At 36.1% G+C, this 23,027-nt stretch overlaps 1 protein-coding gene across 1 annotated transcript in view; it reads right to left on the reverse strand.

Annotated features, from left to right (window-relative positions):
- UBA6 (ubiquitin like modifier activating enzyme 6) overlaps positions 1-23,027 on the reverse strand; it is an 81,243-nt gene that overhangs the window by 31,747 nt on the left and 26,469 nt on the right. Inside the window, exons 6-14 of the mRNA XM_043447750.1 lie at positions 22,538-22,649; positions 16,289-16,369; positions 14,250-14,372; positions 11,591-11,714; positions 5,865-5,968; positions 4,594-4,656; positions 3,666-3,742; positions 3,139-3,205; positions 287-430 (exon numbers count right to left, since the gene is read on the reverse strand). Of these exons, the coding sequence (XP_043303685.1) occupies positions 287-430; positions 3,139-3,205; positions 3,666-3,742; positions 4,594-4,656; positions 5,865-5,968; positions 11,591-11,714; positions 14,250-14,372; positions 16,289-16,369; positions 22,538-22,649 (895 nt within the window). The remainder of the gene's footprint in view (positions 1-286; positions 431-3,138; positions 3,206-3,665; positions 3,743-4,593; positions 4,657-5,864; positions 5,969-11,590; positions 11,715-14,249; positions 14,373-16,288; positions 16,370-22,537; positions 22,650-23,027) is intronic.

Here is a 23,027-nt window from a genome sequence, read left to right on the forward strand (position 1 = left end):
GTAGTGGAAACCAAACATAAGGATAGAAAATTCATTTCCTCACTCTCACAAATGAGAGAAATACATCCTAGAATGCAACTCTGGGTTAAATCCCAGTATCTTCAACAAATGATCTTGTCAGTTTCTATTACAGAATTAAATTTTGGTGGCACATCACACCCAATTCATGTGTGAAAAATACATTTTTGCTTTTACATTGATCAATACTATGTTATAACTTAGACATTCATTATATGGGGAACTAATTCAGCCTTAAGTATGAAAGATATTAAAACAGAGAACTAACCCACTGGCACAGAGGAGAAAACTTTCCTGTTACAGCTTTCAGTACTTCTTGGCTGGCAACACCTCCTACAGCTGCAGCAAGTGGGGGTAAAAAGCCTTGGGCAGTCCAAGAAAGCCAATGCACGATGTCATAATTTACTTCAGGCTGAAACACAAGCCACAGAAGAAAATAATCTTTATAATTTGTACGGTACTCAAAACTGCAATGACTTGATGTGAGAATAACTACAGTTTAACTCTTCAAAGAGCTACTCAATTCCCCAAATAATTTTTAAATCCTAAAAAAAGTCCCAATCTCATAACAAAAGATCCAACTGCATATCAGTTAATTTAAGCGGTATTTTTCTTGACCAGTACCCATGCATTTTTGCTTTTTGACTCTCCCTGTTACACTAGGGAACAACGTAGAATTAACTAGATTATCAACCATTTATAATTCTTGTTAGAGAACAGTTCTGTGATGTTAATCAGCCAGAATTTTTAAAGACACATTTTAATGAAAATCATGGTAAAACCTTGAACCAGATAAATAAAAATAAAATGATCCAAGGATAAGAAGCTATCATTTTGCGTTAAGTGGTAAATAAAAAGTAAAACAGTAAAAAAATGAGGCAATGTATTGTTAGAAAAGGCGGTTTACATAAGCAACTAAGCCCGTGTATCACAACTATTGAGCCTGTACTCTAGAGAGCCTGGGAGCTGCAACTATTGAACCCACGTGTTACAGCTACTAAAGCCTGTGTGCCCTAGACAGTCTTCTCTGCAACCAGCGAAGCCACAAAGATGAGAAGCCTGCATACTGCAACCACACAGTAGCCCCCGCTTGCTGTAACTAGAGAAAAACCCACACAGCAAAGAAGACCCAGCACAGTCAAAAATGAATAAATAAAGAGAATTCTAAAAAAAAAAAAATCTTAAAAGAAAAGGCAGTTTAGAAAAAACATCAAGAGAGTAATAACACTTTTACATACTAATATAAGGGCCACTCACCACAAAGTTCTCATTATCATATTGAAAGATGATGTTTTTTAAAATATAATTTATTATTATTTTTAAGGAAAAAAGGGAGAACTGGATTTTGGAGCTATTATTTTAGCACAATTTCTTATTTGTCACAAAGATCTCTTCATGAGCTCTGGCTACTCTTTCTCTTCCTGCTTTTTCAATATCAGTAACTGTAATCTTATCAATTAATCTCTTGAAATTCTATGTGAAATAACAGTATTTGTGTATTTAGGGGGGAATACTCCAAAATCACTGCAGATGGTGACTGCAGCCATGAAATTAAAAGACGCTTACTCCTTGGAAGGAAAGTTATGACCAACCTAGATAGCATATTAAAAAGCAGAGACATTCCTTTGCCAACAAAGGTCCGTCTGGTCAAGGCTATGGTTTTTCCAGTGGTCATGTATGGATGTGACAGTTGGACTGTGAAGAAAGCTGAGTGCCAAAAAATTGATGCTTTTGAACTGTGGTGTTGGAGAAGACTCTTGAGAGTCCCTTGGACTGCAAGGAGATCCAACCAGTCCATCCTAAAGGAGAGAAGTCCTGAGTGTTCATTGGAAGGACTGACACTGAAGCTGAAACTCCAATACTTTGGCCACCTGATGCGAAGAGTTGACTCATTGGAAAAGACCCTGATGCTGGGAGGGATAGGGGGCAGGAGGAGAAGAGGACGACAGAGGATGAGATGGTTGGATGGCATCACCAACTCTATGGATATGAGTTTGAGTAAACTCCGGGAGTTGGTGATGGCCTGGCGTGCTGCGATTCATGGGGTCACAAAGAGTTGGACACGCCTGAGCGACTGAACTGAACAGTTGAACTGTTAGTTCTAAGCTCCTTCTGAGAAATGCTTCCCTGGTGGTTCAGATCTGCAGATGCAGGAGACCTGGGTTCGATCCCTGAGTCGGGAAGATCCCCTGGAGAAGTGAATGGTTACCCACTCCATTATTCTTGCCTGGAGAATCCATGGACAGAGAAATCAGACAGGCTACATTCCACGGGGTTGCAGAGCTGGACATGACAGAGTGACTAACACTTTCACTTGCTTTCTGAGAAATGCACCAGAGAGCACATGTGATTTAGGTCTTATTTTAAAGCTACCGCAATCAAGAAAGGATGGTACTAGTAGAAAGACAGAAATAACCAACGGAAGACAATATTGAGTTCAGAAAGAGCCATACACATATGTGGTCTATGAATTTCTGACAAAGAAGCCAAAAAAACAATGAAGAAGAAAACTGTCTTTTCAATAAATAGGCTAGAATTACTGGATATTCTGATACAAAAAAATTAACTTAGTTCTATGCTTGACAAGGTAGAAAAAGATTAATTCATAAATGTACAAAACTGTACACAATGAATTCAAAATGTATAATGATGTATATAATCTACACTGTGCAAGGTATATAAATATAAACTCACGACACAATAAATCATCTAGAAGAAAATAAAGGAGAAAAGCTTTGTGATTTTGGCTTAAAAAAGGCACAAACCATAAAAAAGAAAAAACTGATGAATTAAACTTTATCAAAATAAAAAACTTCTGCTCTCTGAAAGACACTGTAATAACATGAAAAGACAACCCACAGACTGAAAGAGAATATCTATAAAACATGTATCTGATAAAAAACTGATTTCTATATATAAAGAACTCACTTAATCAGTAAGAAGAAAACAATCTAATTAAAAAAGAGGCAAAGGTTTGAAAAACTCAAGTTGAATAATGTCAAGTAACTTGCCTACTGTCACAGAGTCAATAAGCAGCAAAACTGGAATTTGAAGGCTAAGAGAACATTTATAGAAAATTTTTATGTTATACAATTTTTGACACCCAAACTGAATATTCACCTTCTCTTCCAAGGTTTCACTTATAGATGTTGCTAGTTTCAACAACTCTTCTGAATCTTGTTGGCATCTAGAATTCAAAATAAAATGTCAATTTTCTCAATAGCTAATTGAAATTTAAGAAATATGTTAAAAAACTGGAATTTTGCCAACCATGTAACACGAAGTGTTTACTGACTTTAAAGACAGCTGGTTTATAAATACATTCCTTCAAAATCATGCTCACTTAAGAACAGTTTATAAGTAAGAATTTAGTTTTAAATGTACAAAGCAAAAACTTTTTGCAACAATACGTAGAAGGTAAAAAATTATGTAATGGATTTGTAATCTAATAGTTCTCAGATATTTTTAAGTTGTAGCTTTTGAAGACTTCAAAATAGGAAAAATTTTATTTAGTATAACTCCATTTTTATAAATTGAACTTTCCACTTCTACGAGAAAAACAGGTTGGTTCAGAAGTGTTTACACAATTTGGTGTATCTAGTAGTATTACAATAAGAAAAAAGGTTGTTTCAAAGAAAAAACATTACCCAATATTTGGCTTGCGACTATAGGTCTCCTGAAACTGGTCCAAGGCAAGCATGGCTGAGTGAATCTCTAAAGGTGCCTATTGATAACATTAAAAATTGGTCAGTATTTAAAATTGAGTGTATAATATGTGTCAGGCACTGTGCTAACACTTTTAAGACATTACTTAATCAATAAACAAATTAGCTTATTACTGTTATCTTTATTTAACAGATGAGGAAGCTGAGGCTTGAGAAATTAAAGGACTTGACTTCAAGCTATATTTAAGTAACAGATTCAAGTTTTAATCCCAGGCTGTAGGACTAGTTTTCATTAGGTTATCCGTATGAAACAAAGTAGAATCAACTAAACAAAGGAAAGAAAATGTTGGTACGAGAATTCTTTTTTCTTTCCTTACCAATATTTATAAATTCAGAAACTGTTATTATAATTCTTTACTTATCAGAAATACATTCACTGGTACAAAATTGATCCAATGATTTCAAAAAGCAGAATAAATGCTTCCAAGATTTTTAGAGAAGAAATATGTATTACATAAAACTCTACATTGTTCAGAAAATCTCTTAATACGATTACCTTTACATAAATTAATGAAACCACCTTTTAACTATCAAACCTGGCATATCATAAAAGAAAATCTTTTCCCTATTATTCAAACATTTCCATTACATAAAATCCCATTTTTAATCCAGGAGTCAGCTTGCTACATGAATACAACCTTTATTTTTAAAGAATCTAATGGTCTGACATATACACACAGATACTACAAATATATATATAGTTGCTCTCTCTACATACATTCACACTATATAGTTGCACTATATATATTTATATATACATATATATAGTTGGTCTGTTTTAAATTTATAATTGCTTATCATTCCCAACCCCCACTGCATTGCCTCTCTCAAACAAACAGTGTTTGTTTACCTCAGGTTTGCTGAAATCCGCAATAAGGTACTTGGGATGTTTTAGTTGCATCTCTAATGATTCCTAATAGAAAAAACAAAACAAACAATAGAAAAAAATCCACTGTTACTTCAGAGCAAGCATGTGACTACTTGATAAATGACACAGAGCACTAAAAGCAATGACTCCTTCTAAAAGATCTGAGATAAGTAAGGTTGGGCTAACACGTTTTAACTGAAATGTAAAGTAGCTACCATTCCCTGGTTACTCCTTTTCTTATTATGTCACTTTATATTTTTAATGTTAAATGCAACTGGACAACCTGCTCCACATAATAAATTTGGGGAAACTTAAACATGTGTGTGTGTACTCAAAAAAATCTATTATCTTAATCGAAGAGCTACCGTATTTTTTCTGATACCAAGTTTTAGGACTTGTTATACCTGACAAGAATTGAATAAATACCCAGCTAAAATTTTTTGTGTGGAGCAAAGAACACACGGAGGCCAAAAAACTCAACAAACAAGACAATAAATCACCCCCTCTGAAAAAAAATCCACCAAACCCAATCTTAAATTTATTGAGGCATAAGTTGAAGCATAATTAAAAACTAGGGACAATAGCAAGAGGAAGCAATGCTGGAGCAGATTTGACAAGACGCAATATTTTAATCTGTTGTTTTGCTTTAACTCTGGGCTAAACAACCTTGTTGAGGACTTCAGTTAATAATTGTTCTGGAAAAGAAGTTAGTCAAGTCAAAACCTTGAGAACTTTCAAGAAAAAAGATATATTAGACTACTTATAAGAAATGGTCTAAGGGTTTAAGCAGCAAGAGGCTCCTTAATTCCCTGATAAAAGTAGCCTCTACAGATACATACATTTCCTTTCAATGCCAGTTTATGGGAATTATTTAACATATCTAACATACAACTTCTTGAAATCCAAAAAACTTAAAATCTAAAAAACCCTGAAATAACAAATATGATAAAGAAATATTCCTTTTGCTTTAAAAATGTAACTGAATAATAAAATAAAACACATACTGAATCAATGCTTGTTAAATTTTTCAAATACATATTAGTTACATCTTCTGTCTTAGGAAGTAATTATAAGAAGTATGATCAACTCTCTAAATTTTTTTTGTTAAAGTCAGTTTATTTCCATTGATTTCATTTTCCTCAGTGTGCGTACAAATTAAAAAACAAAATCTCTTCAATGAGTAATTTTATTGTTTTTTTCTCTCCTGCCACTCTTCTGTAAAGAAATATATTTAAGAAAAAAAAAATACTTACAAAGGAGAATGTTTTAGTAGTCTTAACTTGAATAGCTATGCCTCCATGTAAATAAGGTTCCAGTTCTGTAGTATCACCAATGCTAAAAGAAAATGGTGATACCACTAAAAGAAGGGAAAAAAGAAAACCATTATCTACTGATATGATTATTTAATTTGAAAGTTTATGATAAAAAAGATGTTAATTTTTTCTAATTTACAAAATTAAGAAAATTTCAGTGTAAATTTTTTCTATTTTGGGGGGTGGGTGGGTAGGTGGAAGTTGGGGAGCTAGACAGATTATCTTTCCAATACGAACATAAGGACTTAAACACAAAAACAACCAAGAAAACTTGGAAGGAAGGAAAAAAGGGAATCAGAGGTGCTTATTATTAGATATTAAAATACTTCATGAAGCTTCAATAATTAATATACTGGTATGTGTTATATACATAGTTGATAATAATACAATTGTGATACTGGCTCATGAGTAGAAAGGCAGACAGATTTATTATTCAGTAACAGACTCGCAAAAGACACAATTAAGGTGGTATCACAAATCAGTAAAGAAAAGATCACTCGAAAATTTTTTTAGGAAAAAAGTCAGGTGGGGAAGTACTCCAAATGGATAGAAGTTTTAAATATCAAAAAAATTATTAGATATGAGTATGGAATAAAAATTTCTTTAAAACTTTGCAGTAAGGAAGGCATTTCTAATTATGACTCAAAAGCATCCAAGAAAAAATGGAAAACTTTGACATCATATACAGTAAAAGCCATCACAAACAAAGTCAAATGCCACATTACAAAAAAATTTTTGTGATTCATTAAAAAAAAAAAAAAAACCCTTAGCAAATATGCCCCATATATGAGGAGTTTGGGGGAAAATGATCAATAATACTCATTAAGAAAACGGGTAAAGGATAGATGACTCACATTAAAGGAAAATGAAACAGCTCTAAAACTTAAGAAAAGATACTTAATCTCATTCATAATATATAAAATGCAAATCAGAATTATACTATACCATATTCAAGAGACCATGAAATGCTACGAGACATCAAGGGGAGAGGAGGAGACTATTCTACATTAATGATGTGAAAAGACCATCGAGATGTTTAGTTTAATGGAAACGCAAAGGGTTTCTATTCATAAGATGCTACCTTGCATGTAAAAACGCTTAAGAAAAGCCTGGAGGGACATCCAATAAACTAAGAAGAATGAACAGGTAAGAATGAGAGGTAGCCAAAGGTGGGCAGTAAAGTTTTCATTGTAAACATTTGCCTTCTATTTTTTTTGAATGATTTGCTTATTCAAAAAATTCAATTAAATAAACAAGCCTTATATATCAACTAGACAGAAAAGACCAGAAGAGTAAACACTCAACTTAGTTGCCGTTAATTCTGGAGTAGAGGGGAGAGGTCTGAAACAGTACTCATTTTTAACTCTATTTAAACATATATACATATATATCAAGAATCAATTCAGTTCAGTCGCTCAGTCGTGTCCAACTCTTTGCGACCCCATGAACCGCAGCACGCCAGGCCTCCCTGTCCATCACCATCTCCCAGAGTTTACCCAAATCCATGTCCACTGAGTCAGTGATAGCATCCAGCCATCTCATTCTCTGTCGTCCCCTTCTCCTCCTGCCCTCAATCTTTCCCAGCATCAGGGTCTTTTCAAATGAGTCAGTTCTTTGCATCAGGTGGTCAAAGTATTGGAGTTTCAGCTTCAACATCAGTCCTTCCAGTGAACACCCGGGACTGATCTCCTTCAGGACGGACTGGTTGGATCTGCTTGCAGTCCAAAGGACTCTCAAGAGTCTTCTCCAACATCACAGTTCAAAAGCATCAATTCTTCAACGCTCAGCTTTCTTTATAGTCCAACTGTCACATCCATCCACAACTACTGGAAAAACCATAGCCTTGACTAGACAGACCATTGTTGGCAAAGCAATGTCTCTGTTTTTTAATATACTGTCTAGGTTGGTCATAACTTTCCTTCCAAGGAGTAAGCGTCTTTTAATTTCATGGCTGCAGTCACCATCTGCAGTGATTTTGGAGCCCATAAAAATATAAGTCAGCCACTGTTTCCATTGTTTTCTCATTTATTTGCCATGAAGTGATGGGATCAAATTCCATGATCTTAGTTTTCTGAATGTTGAGCTTTAAGCCAACTTTTCCACTCTCTTCTTTCACTTTCATCAAGAGGCTCTTTAGTTCTTCACTTTCTGCCATAAGGGTGGTATCATCTGCATATCTGAGGTTATGGATATTTCTCCCTGCCGTCTTGATTCTAGCTTGTGCTTCCTCTAGCCCAGCGTTTCGCATGATGCATATAATTGCATATAAGTTATATATGCAGGGTGACAATATACAGCCTTGATGTACTCCTTTTCCTATTTGGAACCAGTCTGTTATTCCGCATCCAGTTCTAACTGTTGCTTCCTGACCTGCATACAGGTTTCTCACGAGGCAGGTCAGGTGGTCTGGCATTCCCATCTCTTGAAGAATTTTCCACAGTTTATTGTGATCCACACAGTCGAAGGCTTTGGCATAGTCAATAAAGCAGAAGTAGCTGTTTTTCTGTAACTCTCTTGCTTTTTCGACGATCCAGCAGATGTTGGCAATTTATATCAAGAATAAGCATATACTATTTTAGTCATTTAAAAATGGTTTTCAAGTAACAGGAAAATTACTTTAAAGCAGTAAAGTATCAATTAATAAATATCAGGGGACAAAAAGACTTATCAATTGCTACTCTACTTAAATATTCTTTCTCTGCTCAAAGAATTGTTCATGCAAAATGTGGGTTTTCTTTATTTTCATTTCTTGATATCCAGTGGCTTCTCCTTTCATAAATATAGCCCCAAGATTTGGATTCATCACCAGAGTCCACCACTGAATGGACCCCAAGACAAAAAAGGATACTCTTAAGTAAATGAGTCAATTTATGCAAAAATAGACACAAAGTTTGTAATATCAATGATCTGAATCTGTATTTTACATATTTAGATACAGTCTGGGAAACAAATTACAACAGATTTATTACCAAAGCTTCTTAAAAATAGATCCAAAATTGTTTTGCTATAAAGAGCTCTTAACAGGCACTAAATTTTTTTCTCTCCTAAGGATCTATTTTTGTAGTCATTAAAAGAAAAAAAAGGTAATCAGTTTACCACTAGTCTATATACTAATCACATAATTACATGTTCAGATGCCCTAAAGATAAAACTGAGTCACTCTCAGCTGAATAGGTGTAAACATGCTGCCTGTGAGTTACACATTGTAAAGCAATGTCTTTAACTCTTTTACACATGGCTGGAGGAAAATCATAAACTATGAAGACTAATGATGCCATAAATGTATTCTCTTCATTTCAAATGGCCTTAAATGAAACCTGGTAACTTTTCAATTTTTAAAACTGTTTACTCTCTTCAGATCTCTGGCCTTGGCACCTTATCTCTCCTTTGGGTCATGATTTCACCTCAGTCTACTAACAAAACAGACTCCTTCAGTTTCCTGCCAATAAGTCCACAAATCTGCCTGCAGTTAACATTCATTCATCCCTTTTTTCCAAGTCACTGAACAAAAAAGTATCTTCATGTGAATACTTCACTGTCACTTCACCTAAAGAGCCTAGACTGTACTCATCTTCCCTCCAGAATTTGCTTTTTGTACTCCCTAATGTGTGAATAAATAAGGTGTCAGAATCTTCACTTATCTACCATGAGATAACAGTATGTCTGTTGCTATCTCAACTCCCACTGTAGAGCTGCTCTATCTTTAAGTTCCTTGAATTCTGTCTTGTTTCTTATTGTTTGCTTCTGCACAGAATACTCTTATCACCATCTTCCCAAGCCAATGCAGCCAGTTATAACCCAGACACCCCAACCCTACTGCTGCTACACCAAAACTGAGCAGGGATCCTTGCTAAGGTTAGAGTCCCCAGAATGCCTCTTCTCTGTAACGCCACTGCCTAATGGTGCTATCTCCTTACTTTGTGTGGATCACAACAAACTGTGGAAAATTCTTAAAGAGATGGGAATACAAGACCACCTAACCTGCCTCCTGAGAAATCTGTATGCAGGTCAAGAAGCAATAGTTAGAACCGGACATGGAACAACAGACTGGTTACAAATTGGGAAAGGAGTACGTCAAGGCTGTATGTCATCACCCTGCTTACTTAACTTATATGCAGACTACATCGTGTGAAATGCTGGGTTGGATGAAGCACAAGCTGGAATCAAGATTGCCAGGAGAAATATCAATAACCTCAGATATGCAGATGACACCACCCTTATGGCAGAGAGCGAAGAGGAATTCAAGAGCCTCTTGATGAAGGTGAAAGAGGAAGGAGAAAAGCTGGCTTAAAACTCAACATTCTCTAAATGTCCACCGGCAGACGAATGGATAACGAAGTTGTGGTATACATACACAATGAAATACTACACAGCCATAAAAAGGAATGCATCTGAGTCAGTTCTAATGAGGTGGATGAAACTGGAGCCTATTATACAGAGTGAAGTAAGTCAGGAAGAGAAACACGAATACTGTATGTTAATGCATATACATGGAATTTAGAAAGACAGTAATAACAATCCTATATACAAGGCAGCAAACGAGACACAAATATAAAGAACAGACTTTTGGACTCTGTGGGAGAAGGCCAGGGTGGGAAGATTTGAGAGAACATGTATATTACCATATGTAAAATAGATGACCAGTGCAAGTTTGATGCATGAAGCAGGGCACTTTAAGCTGGTGCTCTGGGACAACCCAGAGGGATGGGGTGGGGGGTTTGGGATGAGGGGATACATGTGCACCTGTGGATGTCTACCCGTGGCTGATTCATGTCGATGTATGGCAAAATCATCAGAATATTGTAAATTAATTATCTTCCAATTAAAACAAATAATTTAAGAAAAATAACTCAACACTCAAAAAACTAAGATCATGGCATCCAGTCCCATTACTTCATGGCAAACAGATGGTGAAACAATGGAAACAGTGAGAGACTTTATTTTGGGGGGCTCCAAAATCACTGCAGATGGTGACTGCAGCCATGAAATTAAAAGACGCTTGCTCCTTGGAAGAAAAGTTATGACAGACCTAGACAGCATGCTAAAAAGCAGAGACATTACTTTGTGACAAAGGTCCATATAGTCAAAGCTAGGTTTTTTTCAATAGTCATGTGTGCATGTGAGAGCTGGACTATAAAGAAAGCTGAACGCCAAAGAATTGAGGCTTCTGAACCGTCGTGTCGCACAAGACTCTGAAGAGTCCCTTGGACTGCAAGGAGATCAAACCAGTCAATCCAAAAGGAAATCAACCTTGAATATTCATTGGAAGAACTGACGCTGAAGCTGAAGCTCCAGTACTTGGCCACCTGATGTGAAGCACTGACTCCTTAGAAAAGACCCTGATGCTGGGACAGATTGAAGGCAGGAGGAGAAGGGGTCGACAGAGGACCAGATGGTTGGATGGCATCACCGACTCAATGGACATAAGTTTAAGCAAGCTCAAGGAGATGATGAAGGACAGGAAAGCCTAGCATGCTGCAGTTCACGGGGTTGCAAAGAGTCAGACACGACTGAGCGACTGACAACAAGTTGGATTGAATGTCTTGAGGTGAAGAACTGGATCACCCCTTTTGAGTTGATGGTGTAGTCTCAAAAAGTACAGTGTCTGGACTATAAATGCAATGAATAATGAATAAGTATAAACAAATTAATAAACATAAACTTACCAGTTATTTGTTGTGTGGATCCATTTAAGCCTGTCATTCCATTAATTTCTCGAAATGTTACGAACTGTCCCGTTTCAAGTTTGTGAGGATGATTTTCAAGGCAAGTGACAATGCCAGGATTAGCCTAGAAATAAGAGTAAAAACAAGTTCACAAAGTCCTTTTTTATACAAATTCCAAATCTCACATAAAAAGGACCAAGTTATCATAAAATTCTCAAAACAACCAAAATTGCAAGCCATTCTTCTCCTTCCATTGTAAACACAAATATTTAAAGAACTGTCACAAGACAGTGACAACCATATCATTTTATTATGAATGTTTACGATTTCTATGTTGAGCAGAAATAGGTATCTCAAGCAGTTCAAATATCTCACAAACTCAAGGATTTCTGTGATTTACAAAACATACTCAAAGTAACTGAATTCAAGTTCTAAAGTCATTTATGAAAGACTCATCACTTCATGGCAAATAGAAGGGGGAAAAGTAGAAGCAGTGACAGATTCTTCTTGGGCTCCAAAATCACTGTGAATGGTGACTGCAGACATGAAATTAGAAGACACGGATTTCTTAGAAGGAAAGCAGTGACAAACCTAGACAGTATATTCAAAATCAAAGACATCACTTTGCTAACAAAGGGCTGTACAGTCAAAACTATGGTCTCACATGTGCAGATGTGAGAGCTGAACCACAGAGAAAGCTGAGCACCAAAGAATTGATATTTTCAAATTGTGGTGCTACAGAAGACTCTTGAGAGTTCCTTGGACACTGAGGAGATCAAACCAGTCAGTCATAAAGGAAATCAACCCTGAATACTCATCAGAAGGACTGATGCTGAAGCTGAAGCTCCGGTACTTTGGCTACTTGATACAAAAAGCCAACTCAATGGAAAAGATCCTGAGGCTAGGAAAGATTGAGGGCAGCAGAGGATGAGATGGTTGGACAGTATAACTGTTTCAAAGGATGTGAACTTCAGCAAACTCTGGGTAATACTGAAGGACAGGGAGGCCTGGTGTGCTGCAGTCCATGGGGTCATGAAGAGTCAGACATGACTTACTTACTGAACAAAAATAACAACAACATGAAAGACTGTGAACATAAAAGATGAGTCTAACTTTGAAAATCAAAGAAATATTAAGAATGAAGGATGGAAATTTAACGCTAGGAAAGTGGTATTAACAGTATAAAGCTGCAACACTGTAAATCAAAGAAATAGTATATAGCCCTGCATATCAGGTAAAAATAGAAGAAATTAGCTTATCTCATCTAAGAGGGTGCCTGAGATACAGCAGACAACTGTAAATTTCCTAACTGCATATAATCCAACCATTGCTTAAATAAGGTGATAATGATTTAATTTACATAAAACCTAATGGAATTATTATTGTCTCTTTCATAATTGTACTGTAAATTTCCTAACTGCATATAATCCAACCATTGCTTAAATAAGGTGATAATGATTTAATTTACATAAAACCTAATGGAATTATTATTGTCTCTTTCATAATTGTGTAGACTCTAAAAATTCTCTCACTGTTTAATGATTTGAGAAATACAATTGAGACCACAAACATTAAAAAATAAAAACTAAAAAAGACCACAAACATGCAGAAAAAATTAATGTAATGTGGGTGTACTATTAATAACATCTCAAGAATAATAGCATTCATAAGGACCTTAAGAAGGAGAAATGACTTGCAGATAATTTAAATGAGGACTATGGTATATTTTTCTGATTTTTTATGGCTAACTTCCATATTTCCTGCACTGTTTAATAAAAGAAAATATCAGTGCAATACAAGATTCCTTGCAGCTTATTCTAACTCTATAATATTCTCAGGGACAAACTAACAATAACTAGAGAAGGTAAAAGGCTGAACAACAAACCATTCTGTAAACAAACGGATACAAAAAATAACTTTTTAATGAATTTGCCTTAAAAAGTGGTAAGAACGCCAACATTAACACTGGGTTTAAAAATAAAGTATAAAGACAGAAGCACAAATACTATTCAAAGTATATTTTCATTCCTTTGTACTTGGCTTCTTTTGAGCTTTAATGTAAATTGATTTTATAAAGAGTGCAAATAAAGTTAGTGATTTAGGCTAAAAGGAAACAGTAGTAAAAGTGGATCATAACATTTTCTCCAATTCTTTTAGGTAATAAAAAAATTAAGCTTGCCTGACATTAAGAGAACACAGTTAGAAAAAAAAGTCAGACCTTTTGATTTGATGGTTAGTTAACTCTTAAGGTTTCTTCCTCCTCCAAATACTGTTTTAGAAATATGTCAAATCAGAAAAGCTTTTGTCTGTGATGACTTAAGTGTCCATCTTCCTGGAGTCAAGAGTGTTGGGCCAAGAGAATTATGGCACTCGTAATTCATCTATGACCTGACATAATAAACTGTTCAGTAAACACTGACTTACAATTAATGTCCCATAGGAACATGACATAGAACAAAATTAAAATTAATGACATCAACAAATGCTGATGTACCAATTATTAAATGTTAGATGGAAACCAGAATACTTTCTTAATATCCCAACTTCAATTTTAATCAAATAAAAAAGACTGTGTACTACAATATTTTGCTAATATTACCTTTTTAAAACATCAACTTAAAAATCAATCATAAACAATAATACACATATATAATCATACTTGCGTTATATTCGAAATGAAAATTTCTTTTGGTTCTTCTCCTGTTGTATCTAAAACTTCAAATTCATCACCAAAATCGCAAAACAACCGTGACCAAATGCCATGTACATCTGCACTGATAAACTGAAATGAAAAAACAAGTTCAAGATTAATACATTTATGTAAAGAAAAAAAAAAACTCAACTATCTTTGGACCCCCTGGTGACAATTTTATTTATAATTAAGCATATTCTTTGAGATATAAAGTGACCACAAATATGATAAATTATTTGTAAACTGGTTTCAGAATCAAGAGGTCAGGTATTTAGGACTGGATATTGGTGTCACAAAACTAGAAGCAACATCAGCACAGCATTGGACATTCTGTAATTTTTAAATAACAAAAACTCCTGCTTTATCCTAAAAACCAAGCACAGAATATAAGAAGGAGATACCTTGGTTTAATGGTCTAGCAGTGAATTCTTGTTTTTCATTTTAGAAAGGCAGAATGGAGTGTCCATTCACCAAAAGTGGTAGAGTTAGAGGAAAACAAAAGAGAGCTAAAAGCTAAGACTGAGTCAGCAGAAAAGGGACTGAGGAACAGAGCACATCGAAGTCAGGAAAGGTAAAGATCAAATTCATAAACACAGTCATAAATGTGTTCTTGAAAGTGATTTTTATTCTCTGTATCTATCTATCTATCTAAAAATCTAGCTCATTAAAATGACTTTATACTCCCTATCAAATGAAGTCATAAAATGGTTAACAGATTACCTTCTACTTGATCATGCACTGCCTTTACTATTGAAATAGGTATTTACAGCATTCTTAATGAGACATAAAACAGAAGAAAGTTAGAAACTTTTTTTTTTAAGTTTGCAAACTCAAGAACAATTTCCTTCTTTGCAAAACAACTTTAAAGTATGAATAAATGTATCAATCACACAAAGATTTTAGTTTATAAATTAGTATAATTACTTTATAAAATTTCTCTGTCCTGTTCAAAGTTTACTGACCACTGTATATCTTATTCATCTTAATAATTTATGAACTATGGCACACATGTTCTATAAGGTATAAATATGCTATGTAAATACCAGTCCAAAAATTTTCAGCACATCTATCTGATACAGTATGATGATAGTTCAGAGCCTATCTCAAAGGAACAAATAGCATTTTCCTTTTTCCAAAGGAATAAAGGACCCCAACAAAGGAAGTGCAGTTAGTAATATGTATTCAACTGCAGGGGATGAATTATGATTTGTCCCATCTAGACCTCTTTCCAGTTTTCTGAGTGTCATCACTACTTATCTAATTATTTTGGACAAAAATCTCAGAGTCATTCTTGGTCATTCTTTCCTTCACAACTCTCATTCATCCATGCTCAATCCATTAGTCTTTTTTACAAAAGATACTTCAAATTCAACAACTTCTCACAATCTCTATTTTCATCTCTTTTGAAAAAGGCACCAGCATCTCTCACCTGGACTACTTACTGCATTAGCCCCTAACAGGCCTGGCCACCTATATTCTACTTTTACAATTCAACAGTTCTCTTTTTTTTTGGTCTCATGATCCCTTCATGTTCTTAAAAATTATTGACAACCCAATGAGTTTTTGTTTATGTGGGTTATATCTACTGATATCACTGTGTTAGAAAGAAAAGCCAACATAAACACACATTCCACCAGCTGTCAGAGCAATGATATCACCATCAAGTAGACTCTGGAAACTCTACTCATTAAAATGATAGCTAGATAGAAAATATCTATCTATCTATAATATAGATATTATATTATCTATATAATATAACCCATAAGAGAATCAAAGTGAAAAAGGCAAATAACATTTCAATATTTTAAAAATGGTTTGACTTTGCAGACCCTGAGAAAGGGTTTCAGAGACCTTCAGTGTCCTTGGACCACACTTTGAAAATCAAAATTAAAAATATTACTCATGTAAAAGGTTTCTTATGCAATTCACTGAAAAGCTACAAATTCTAATAGTGAAAGTGCATTTCCTTTGCTAAACTACGTGTCATTATTAAGTGATATTATCACCTTAATTGGAGGGCTCTGAGAACGGCAGAAGTCATTGATCTTCTTCTGCAATGAAAGTTTCATCTCCGTCAATACTACACACTGTTGAGAAGGATACAAGAAATTAAAGATTAGAAAATAAACAATTATTTTGGTAGTGCACAACTTCTAACTCAGAAGCATCCCAGTTTGCACTTCGCTAAAAATACATTGTTTTCTTTGTAAAAAATACTAACCTACTGTATTCCATTTTAATGTTAACACCTTCAGAGATACAGAACAGCAAAAGAGAAAGTAATACACACCGCCATCTCTAGGTATCCGCAGGGGGATTGGTTCCAGAACCAAAACCTGTGGACATTCAAGTCCTTTACATAAAATGGCATAGTACATACAGGGAAAAACCTGCCCACGCTGAATTCAATTACCAGTACAGACTTCACAGTTAGAAGCAAACCTTAACATTCTCTATGGTATATGTGCATCCCAAATGATGGTAGATTTTGCTTTACCTGTTACTGCCATGGAGCTGCTAAGCTACTCATCAGAGTATAAATTAAATGCTAGTTTAAAAGGATAACAACTACATTTTTAAAAAGATGTATTAGTTGGCTTAGCTTTCTTTTATTCAGAGATTCAACAGATTTACAACACAACTTTTGTTTTACGACAGTGTTACTAGTGAAACAACAAAGTTCTGTTATTTAAGATACCAAATTATCATTTTCAATGCTTACTTTTTTATCATCATCCAGTGAGATAAGCAAAGAAAGTTTTATAATCAGATTTTATCATAACTGAAAAACTCATGAAAGGCCAAAGTATTTTATTACAGCCCACCATCAATCAAAAAAGGCAAAAGCAGGTCAAATCTCGCAGTCTGGAGCTTTCCTTGATGCTGGTTCCAGGAAATGAATAACTCACTTTCACTACCACTATCTATCTGGGTGTGGATTTAGTTTTATCTAGCTTAGAACACGATGAGCTTCCTACAGAAAGGTAATTTTCCATAGCTCTCCCACCGAGTATTGCCATGAATTCAAGGCTCTGACCATTCTTTACGTGGGTTGTTTCTCAGGATTGCATTTGCCTGGTGCAAACTTGAGAAATGAGATAATGTCTCCCTCTGGGACAAAGAGCAAGCTTATTCACTGCTTGCTATAAAAAGGCAGGTTCCCCGAGCTCAATGTTCCTTTCTTCTAAAGGAGCCCTCCACATGTGCAGGCATCCACTGAGCCCTCTGCACGGCACAGGGGAGACCTGGAGGAAGGCAGGAGGAAACTAGGCAAGTGCCATGCTCACGCTTACCAGCTCGGGAGTAATTAAGTCCTTAGTTTCTGACCCAGGAATCTTCATGTTTTCTGCTAGCATCCATGAAACTGTAACAGGCTAACTTATTAGCTTGCAAATAAGGTAAAAGCAAATCTTATTAGACTCAGTACATACTGAGTCTAACAGTACTGAGCCTGGTCTGTGTTCCACCAATGCTGGAAAATTCCTAAGCATCATTTATTTGAATAACCCTTTTTCTAGAAGTCCAACCCCATGAATTAGAGCTTTTTACTCAAGCTATCATTTTTTAAAATTTCTCTTTCATATATTCTTTCTGTGTGCTGTAGTCTCAAAAATATCCTCAGCTCTATCCTTCAGTCCATTAATTCTTTTTTTTTTTTTCAGTCCATTAATTCTTATATGCACTGTTTAATCTACTCATTAAGTTTTAACTTTTAGGACTATTTTTTCCATTTCAAAAAGTTCTATTTGGTTATATCTGCCTAACTGCATTCACTGGTATGTTATTTTCATATTGTATTTTTAATCCCTTCTTATAAGATTTAGTTTGAACATTTTATGGTCCCCATCCAATAATTCTATTACCTGAAATTCTTGGAGGTTCAGCTCTATTGTTTGTTATATCCACTGACTCTTGATCATGCTGAACTTCTTCCTGTCTTATTATTTTGTATTATGAACATAGCCTCATAGGGGCTTTACATATTAGAATAAAGTGTGGCCTGGTTGAGGGTATATGACACTAGATCTTTGAGTTTTGTTTCTTTGTGGCATTCCAGTGTAGGTTTTAACGTAGATTTTAACGTTAAGTTCTCAGCTTGGGAAATTTAAGTTCATATCAAACTTATATGAGGGCATGCCTATGGGTAAGAACTCCCAGAGAAGATCTTTTTTTTTTTTTTAATCCAGAGCTCCAGAGAGCTCTGTGTGAATTACAACAAACCATGGAAATTCTTAAAGAGATGGGAGCTTTAGACCACCTTCCCTGTCTTCTGAGAAACCTGTATGTGGGTCAAGAAGCAAGTTTGAATTGGACATGGAACAACTGACTGGTTCCAAACCGTGAAAGGTGTATGACAAGGCTGTATGCTGTCACCTTACTTATTTAACTTACATGCAGAGTATGCGCTGTGCTCATGTGCCGAGTTGTGTCTGACTCTTTAAGTAAGACCTTATGGACTGTAGCCTGTCAGGCTCCTCTGTCCATGCAATTTTCCAGGCAAAAATACTAGAGTGGGTTGTCATTTCCTACTCCAAGGGGATCTTCCTGACCCAGTGATCAAATCTGCATCTCTGGTGTCCTCTGCATTGCTAGGAGAATTCCTTACCACTACACCACTTGGGAAACCCATATGTAGAGTATATCAAGTGAAATGCTGGGCTGGATGAATCACAAGCTGGAATTAATACTGCCAGGAGAAATATCAACAACCTCATATATGCAGATGATACTGTCCTAATGGCAGAAATGTACAGTAACTAAAAAGCTTCTCGACAAGGGTGAAAGAGCAGAGTGAAAAAGCTGGCATGAAATTCAACATTCAAAAAACTAAGATCATGGCATCTGGTCCCATCATTTCATGGTAAACAGAAGGGGAAAAAGTAGAAGCAGTGACAGATTTTCTCTTCTTGGGCTCCAAAATCACTGCAGATGGTGACTGCAGCCATGAAATTAAGACACTTACTCCTTGGAAGGAAAGCTATGACAAGCCCAGACAGCATATTAAAAAGCAGAGACATCACAAAGATCCTTATAATCAAAAGCTATGGTTTTTCTAGTAGTCATGTATGGATGTGAGAGCTGGACCATAAAGAAGGCTGAGTGCCAAAGAACTTCTGCTTTCGAACTGTGGTGCTGGAGAGGAGTCTTGAGAGTCCCTTGGACGGCAAGAAGATCAAACCAGTCAATCCTAAAGGAAATCAAACTTGAATATTCATTGGAAGGAATGATGCTGAAGCTGAAAGCTACACGAAGAGCCAACTCAATGGGAAAGACACTGATGCTGCGAAAGATTGAAAGCAAAAGAAGGGGGCAGCAGAGGATGAGATGATTAGATACCATCACTGACTTAATGAACATGAATTTGAGCAAACCCTGGGACATAGTGAAAGACAAGAGGAACCTAGCGTGCTGCAGTCCATGAGGTTGTAAAGGGTTGGACATGACCTAATGACTAAACCACATCAACAAGAGAAAATAGACAAATTTCCTATTCTGATGGTCAAAGATTGTTCTCATACATCTTTTCATTAAGGATGTAGCTTTCTGAGGTTCCAGAGAGTTACACAGAGGTGGTAGGCCTCAATTATATATTGTATCTCATACAGACAAGTTTTTATCTAGTTTCTGTGTGACCATTCCCAATTCCTAAGAAATGCGGTAACTGAGACAAGCAAACTGTGTCCAGAAAGTGAACACAGCCACAGTTAACTGGCTTCCTTTTAATTACCTATCCAATTTTGGTTTCAGAGCATTTCCCTTATACTATTTTGACCTCATGCAATCACTGAAAAAGAAGTCTATTAAGTAATTCTACTGTAGACAGTCTATTAAATATTTCTGTAGCAGGATGGATTTCAAGTTATCCAGTCAAGAATGGACATCTACAATGATCTTTAAGTGGGTGTGATACTGTCCTTATAATAAGAAATACATATTTTGTCTTCATTCAAGGTTCCTAGCACATAGCTGCTACTACTCTCATGATTTCCTATATAAGAGCTCAGGGGCATCTTTCATCATAATATTTAGTTTTGTCCTTTGGGAAATATCTTCACAGTGAAAAAGGTGAAGTAAATGTCTTGCTTTTCATAACAAACCCTTTCAGACCCACCTGAGTTTATGTTAATGAGATGACTTTTGAAAAGCCCCTAAGGATGGGGGCTGGTTGTCAGGGGAACCAACCTTAGGCTGTAAGGACCTTCAGTCCTTCTCCCAGACCTCTTGTGCTGGAAACTGACTTAATCACTAATGGCCAATGTATACTATTAATCATTTTTGCTCACATAATAAAGCTCCCATAAAAATCCCTGAACCAGGGGCTTCAACTTGTGAAGGTACTGGGAAGGTGGCATACTGGAGAGGCTGTGGAAACATGGTAACCCTGGCACCCATCCCCCATCCCCTGACCTATGCATCTCTTCTACCTGGCTATTCCTGAGTCATAGTCTATTATAATACAATAACCTCGTAATCTAGTAAGTAAACTGTTTTTCTGAGTTTGTGTGCCGCTCTAGTAAACTAACTGAACCTAAGGAGGGGGTTGTGCAAACCTGATTCATAGCCAGCTCTGAGAAGCACATGTTAACAACCTGAACTTGCAACTGGCATCAGAAAAGGGCTGGAGGATGTGGGTTCTTATATGACTGAGTCCTTAACCTGTGGGATCTGACACTATCTTCTCCAGGCAGAGTGTCAGGACTGAACTGAACTGAACTGAAGGACACCAAGCTAGGTGTCCAGAGTTGGAGAATTGCCTGGTGTGTGGGGAAAACGCATAAACATATAGTCACATAAGTGTCAGAAGTATTGAGATCTTAAGAAACACAGGAGTGCTTTTTCCTAGACAATGGGTATCATAATATAATCACAGGGAAGAAATGCAGTCACTTTCAGAACATCCCAGGTGCTGAGACTTTTTGTTTTTATTTGCTACTTAACGTAGACTGAACTGTTGGTCCATATTGTTTACTTATATGTACCTGGGTTACATATCACTCTTTGCCTAAGGCCTTAGGAAGAGCAGAGTGTGTTTTCCTGCTCTTTTACTTTGGACTTGACCATGTGACCTGCTCTGGTCAACGAAATATTAATGGAAGTAACACAAACAGGTTTGAAATGTGCTTGGAACGTGGCACTTACTCCTTTGTATTTCTGCTACTGGTAAGAGACCACGTCTCAGGTAGCCTCCTGGTCCCAGAAGAGAGGTTCATGGACCAAGACTCAGACTGTGGAGTTTAAGTTTAGCTAGAACAGGTGAATTCCAACTGACATCCAGATGCATGAGAAAGAAATGCATGTTGCTATAAACCACTGAATCTGCGGTTTCTCATGCAGGTTACTGTGAAAATAGCTGACTGATAGAATTGCTTTGTAATTCTTAGGTCCTTGCCCTAAAACAAAGCACTTTAAAGGTATTATTCTAAGTCTTTTAACCTGAGTTTTTTGGTCTACTTAATAGACTATATTAAATTAGTTCCATCAGTACTTTATTAATACTTAATGATTTTCCTTCAGTCCAGTTCAGTCACTCAGTCGTGTCCGACTCTTTGCGACCCCATGTACTGCAGCACGCCAGGCCTCCCTGTCCATCACCAACTCCCAGAGTTTACCCAAACTCATGTCCATTGAGTCGGTGATGCCATCCAACCATCTCATCCTGTGTCATCCGCTTCTCCTCCTGACTTCAATCTTTCCCAGCATCAGGGTCTTTTCAAATGAGTCAGTTTTTAACATTAGGTGGCCAAAGTATTGGAGTTTCAGCTCCAACATCAGTCCTTCCAATGAACACCCAGGAGTGATCTCCTTCAGGACGGACTGGTTGGATCTCCTTGCAGTCCAAGGAACTCTCAAGAGTCTTCTCCAACACCACAGTTCAAAAGCATTAATTCTTTGGCCCTCAGGTTTCTTTACAGTCCAGTTCTCACATGCATACCTGACTACTGGAAAAACCAAAGCCTTGACTAGATGGACCTTTGTTGGCAAAGTAATGTCTCTGCTTTTTAATATGCTGTCTAGGTTGGTCATAACTTTCCTTCCAAGGAGTAAGTGTCTTTTAATTTCATGGCTGCAGTCACCATCGGCAGTGATTTTGGAGCCCCCAAAATTAAAATCTCTGTTTCCACTGGTTCACCATCTATTTGCCATGAAGTGATGGGACTGGATGCCATGATCTTAGTTTTCTGAATGTTGAGCTTTAAGCCAACTTTTAAGCTTAGAATCTGTCAATCATATCTAATATAAAATGGAGTACTAACCTGGTATGTATTTAAGAAGGAGAGATCTGTGGTTTCATTTAAAGGAATAGATGATGATGTGACATGAACATACGGATTTAATTCTGCAATATGTTGAAGTACAGCTTCAGCCCTAAAAATACAAAACATATACACACAAAAGAGAAAAAAGACTTTATTACTACTCTTGTGTTCAATAAACACTTTCAATTTTTCAAATTTGGACACTCTGAAGACATTATAGAAACCTAAATGTTACAAAATTTCAATGGGAATTTTAAACTAGAGAGGAAGAAAAGAAACTAAGACTTATTTTTACTATACAATCTTAAGATGTAGCACACTGTCATATTCCAGAATAAGTCAATCCCAAAATGTATATACCCTTATAGGCCAACACTCCTTCAGTCTCTTAATGATTGAGCAATAATAAAGACCTACTTTAACAATCTCAAAGAAATTCATTCCTAAGTGGCAATGTGACAATATTAAAATTTTGTGAAACATAAAT

This window comes from Cervus canadensis, chromosome 26 (assembly GCF_019320065.1).
Source record: "Cervus canadensis isolate Bull #8, Minnesota chromosome 26, ASM1932006v1, whole genome shotgun sequence".
NCBI classification, from domain to species: domain Eukaryota; kingdom Metazoa; phylum Chordata; class Mammalia; order Artiodactyla; family Cervidae; genus Cervus; species Cervus canadensis.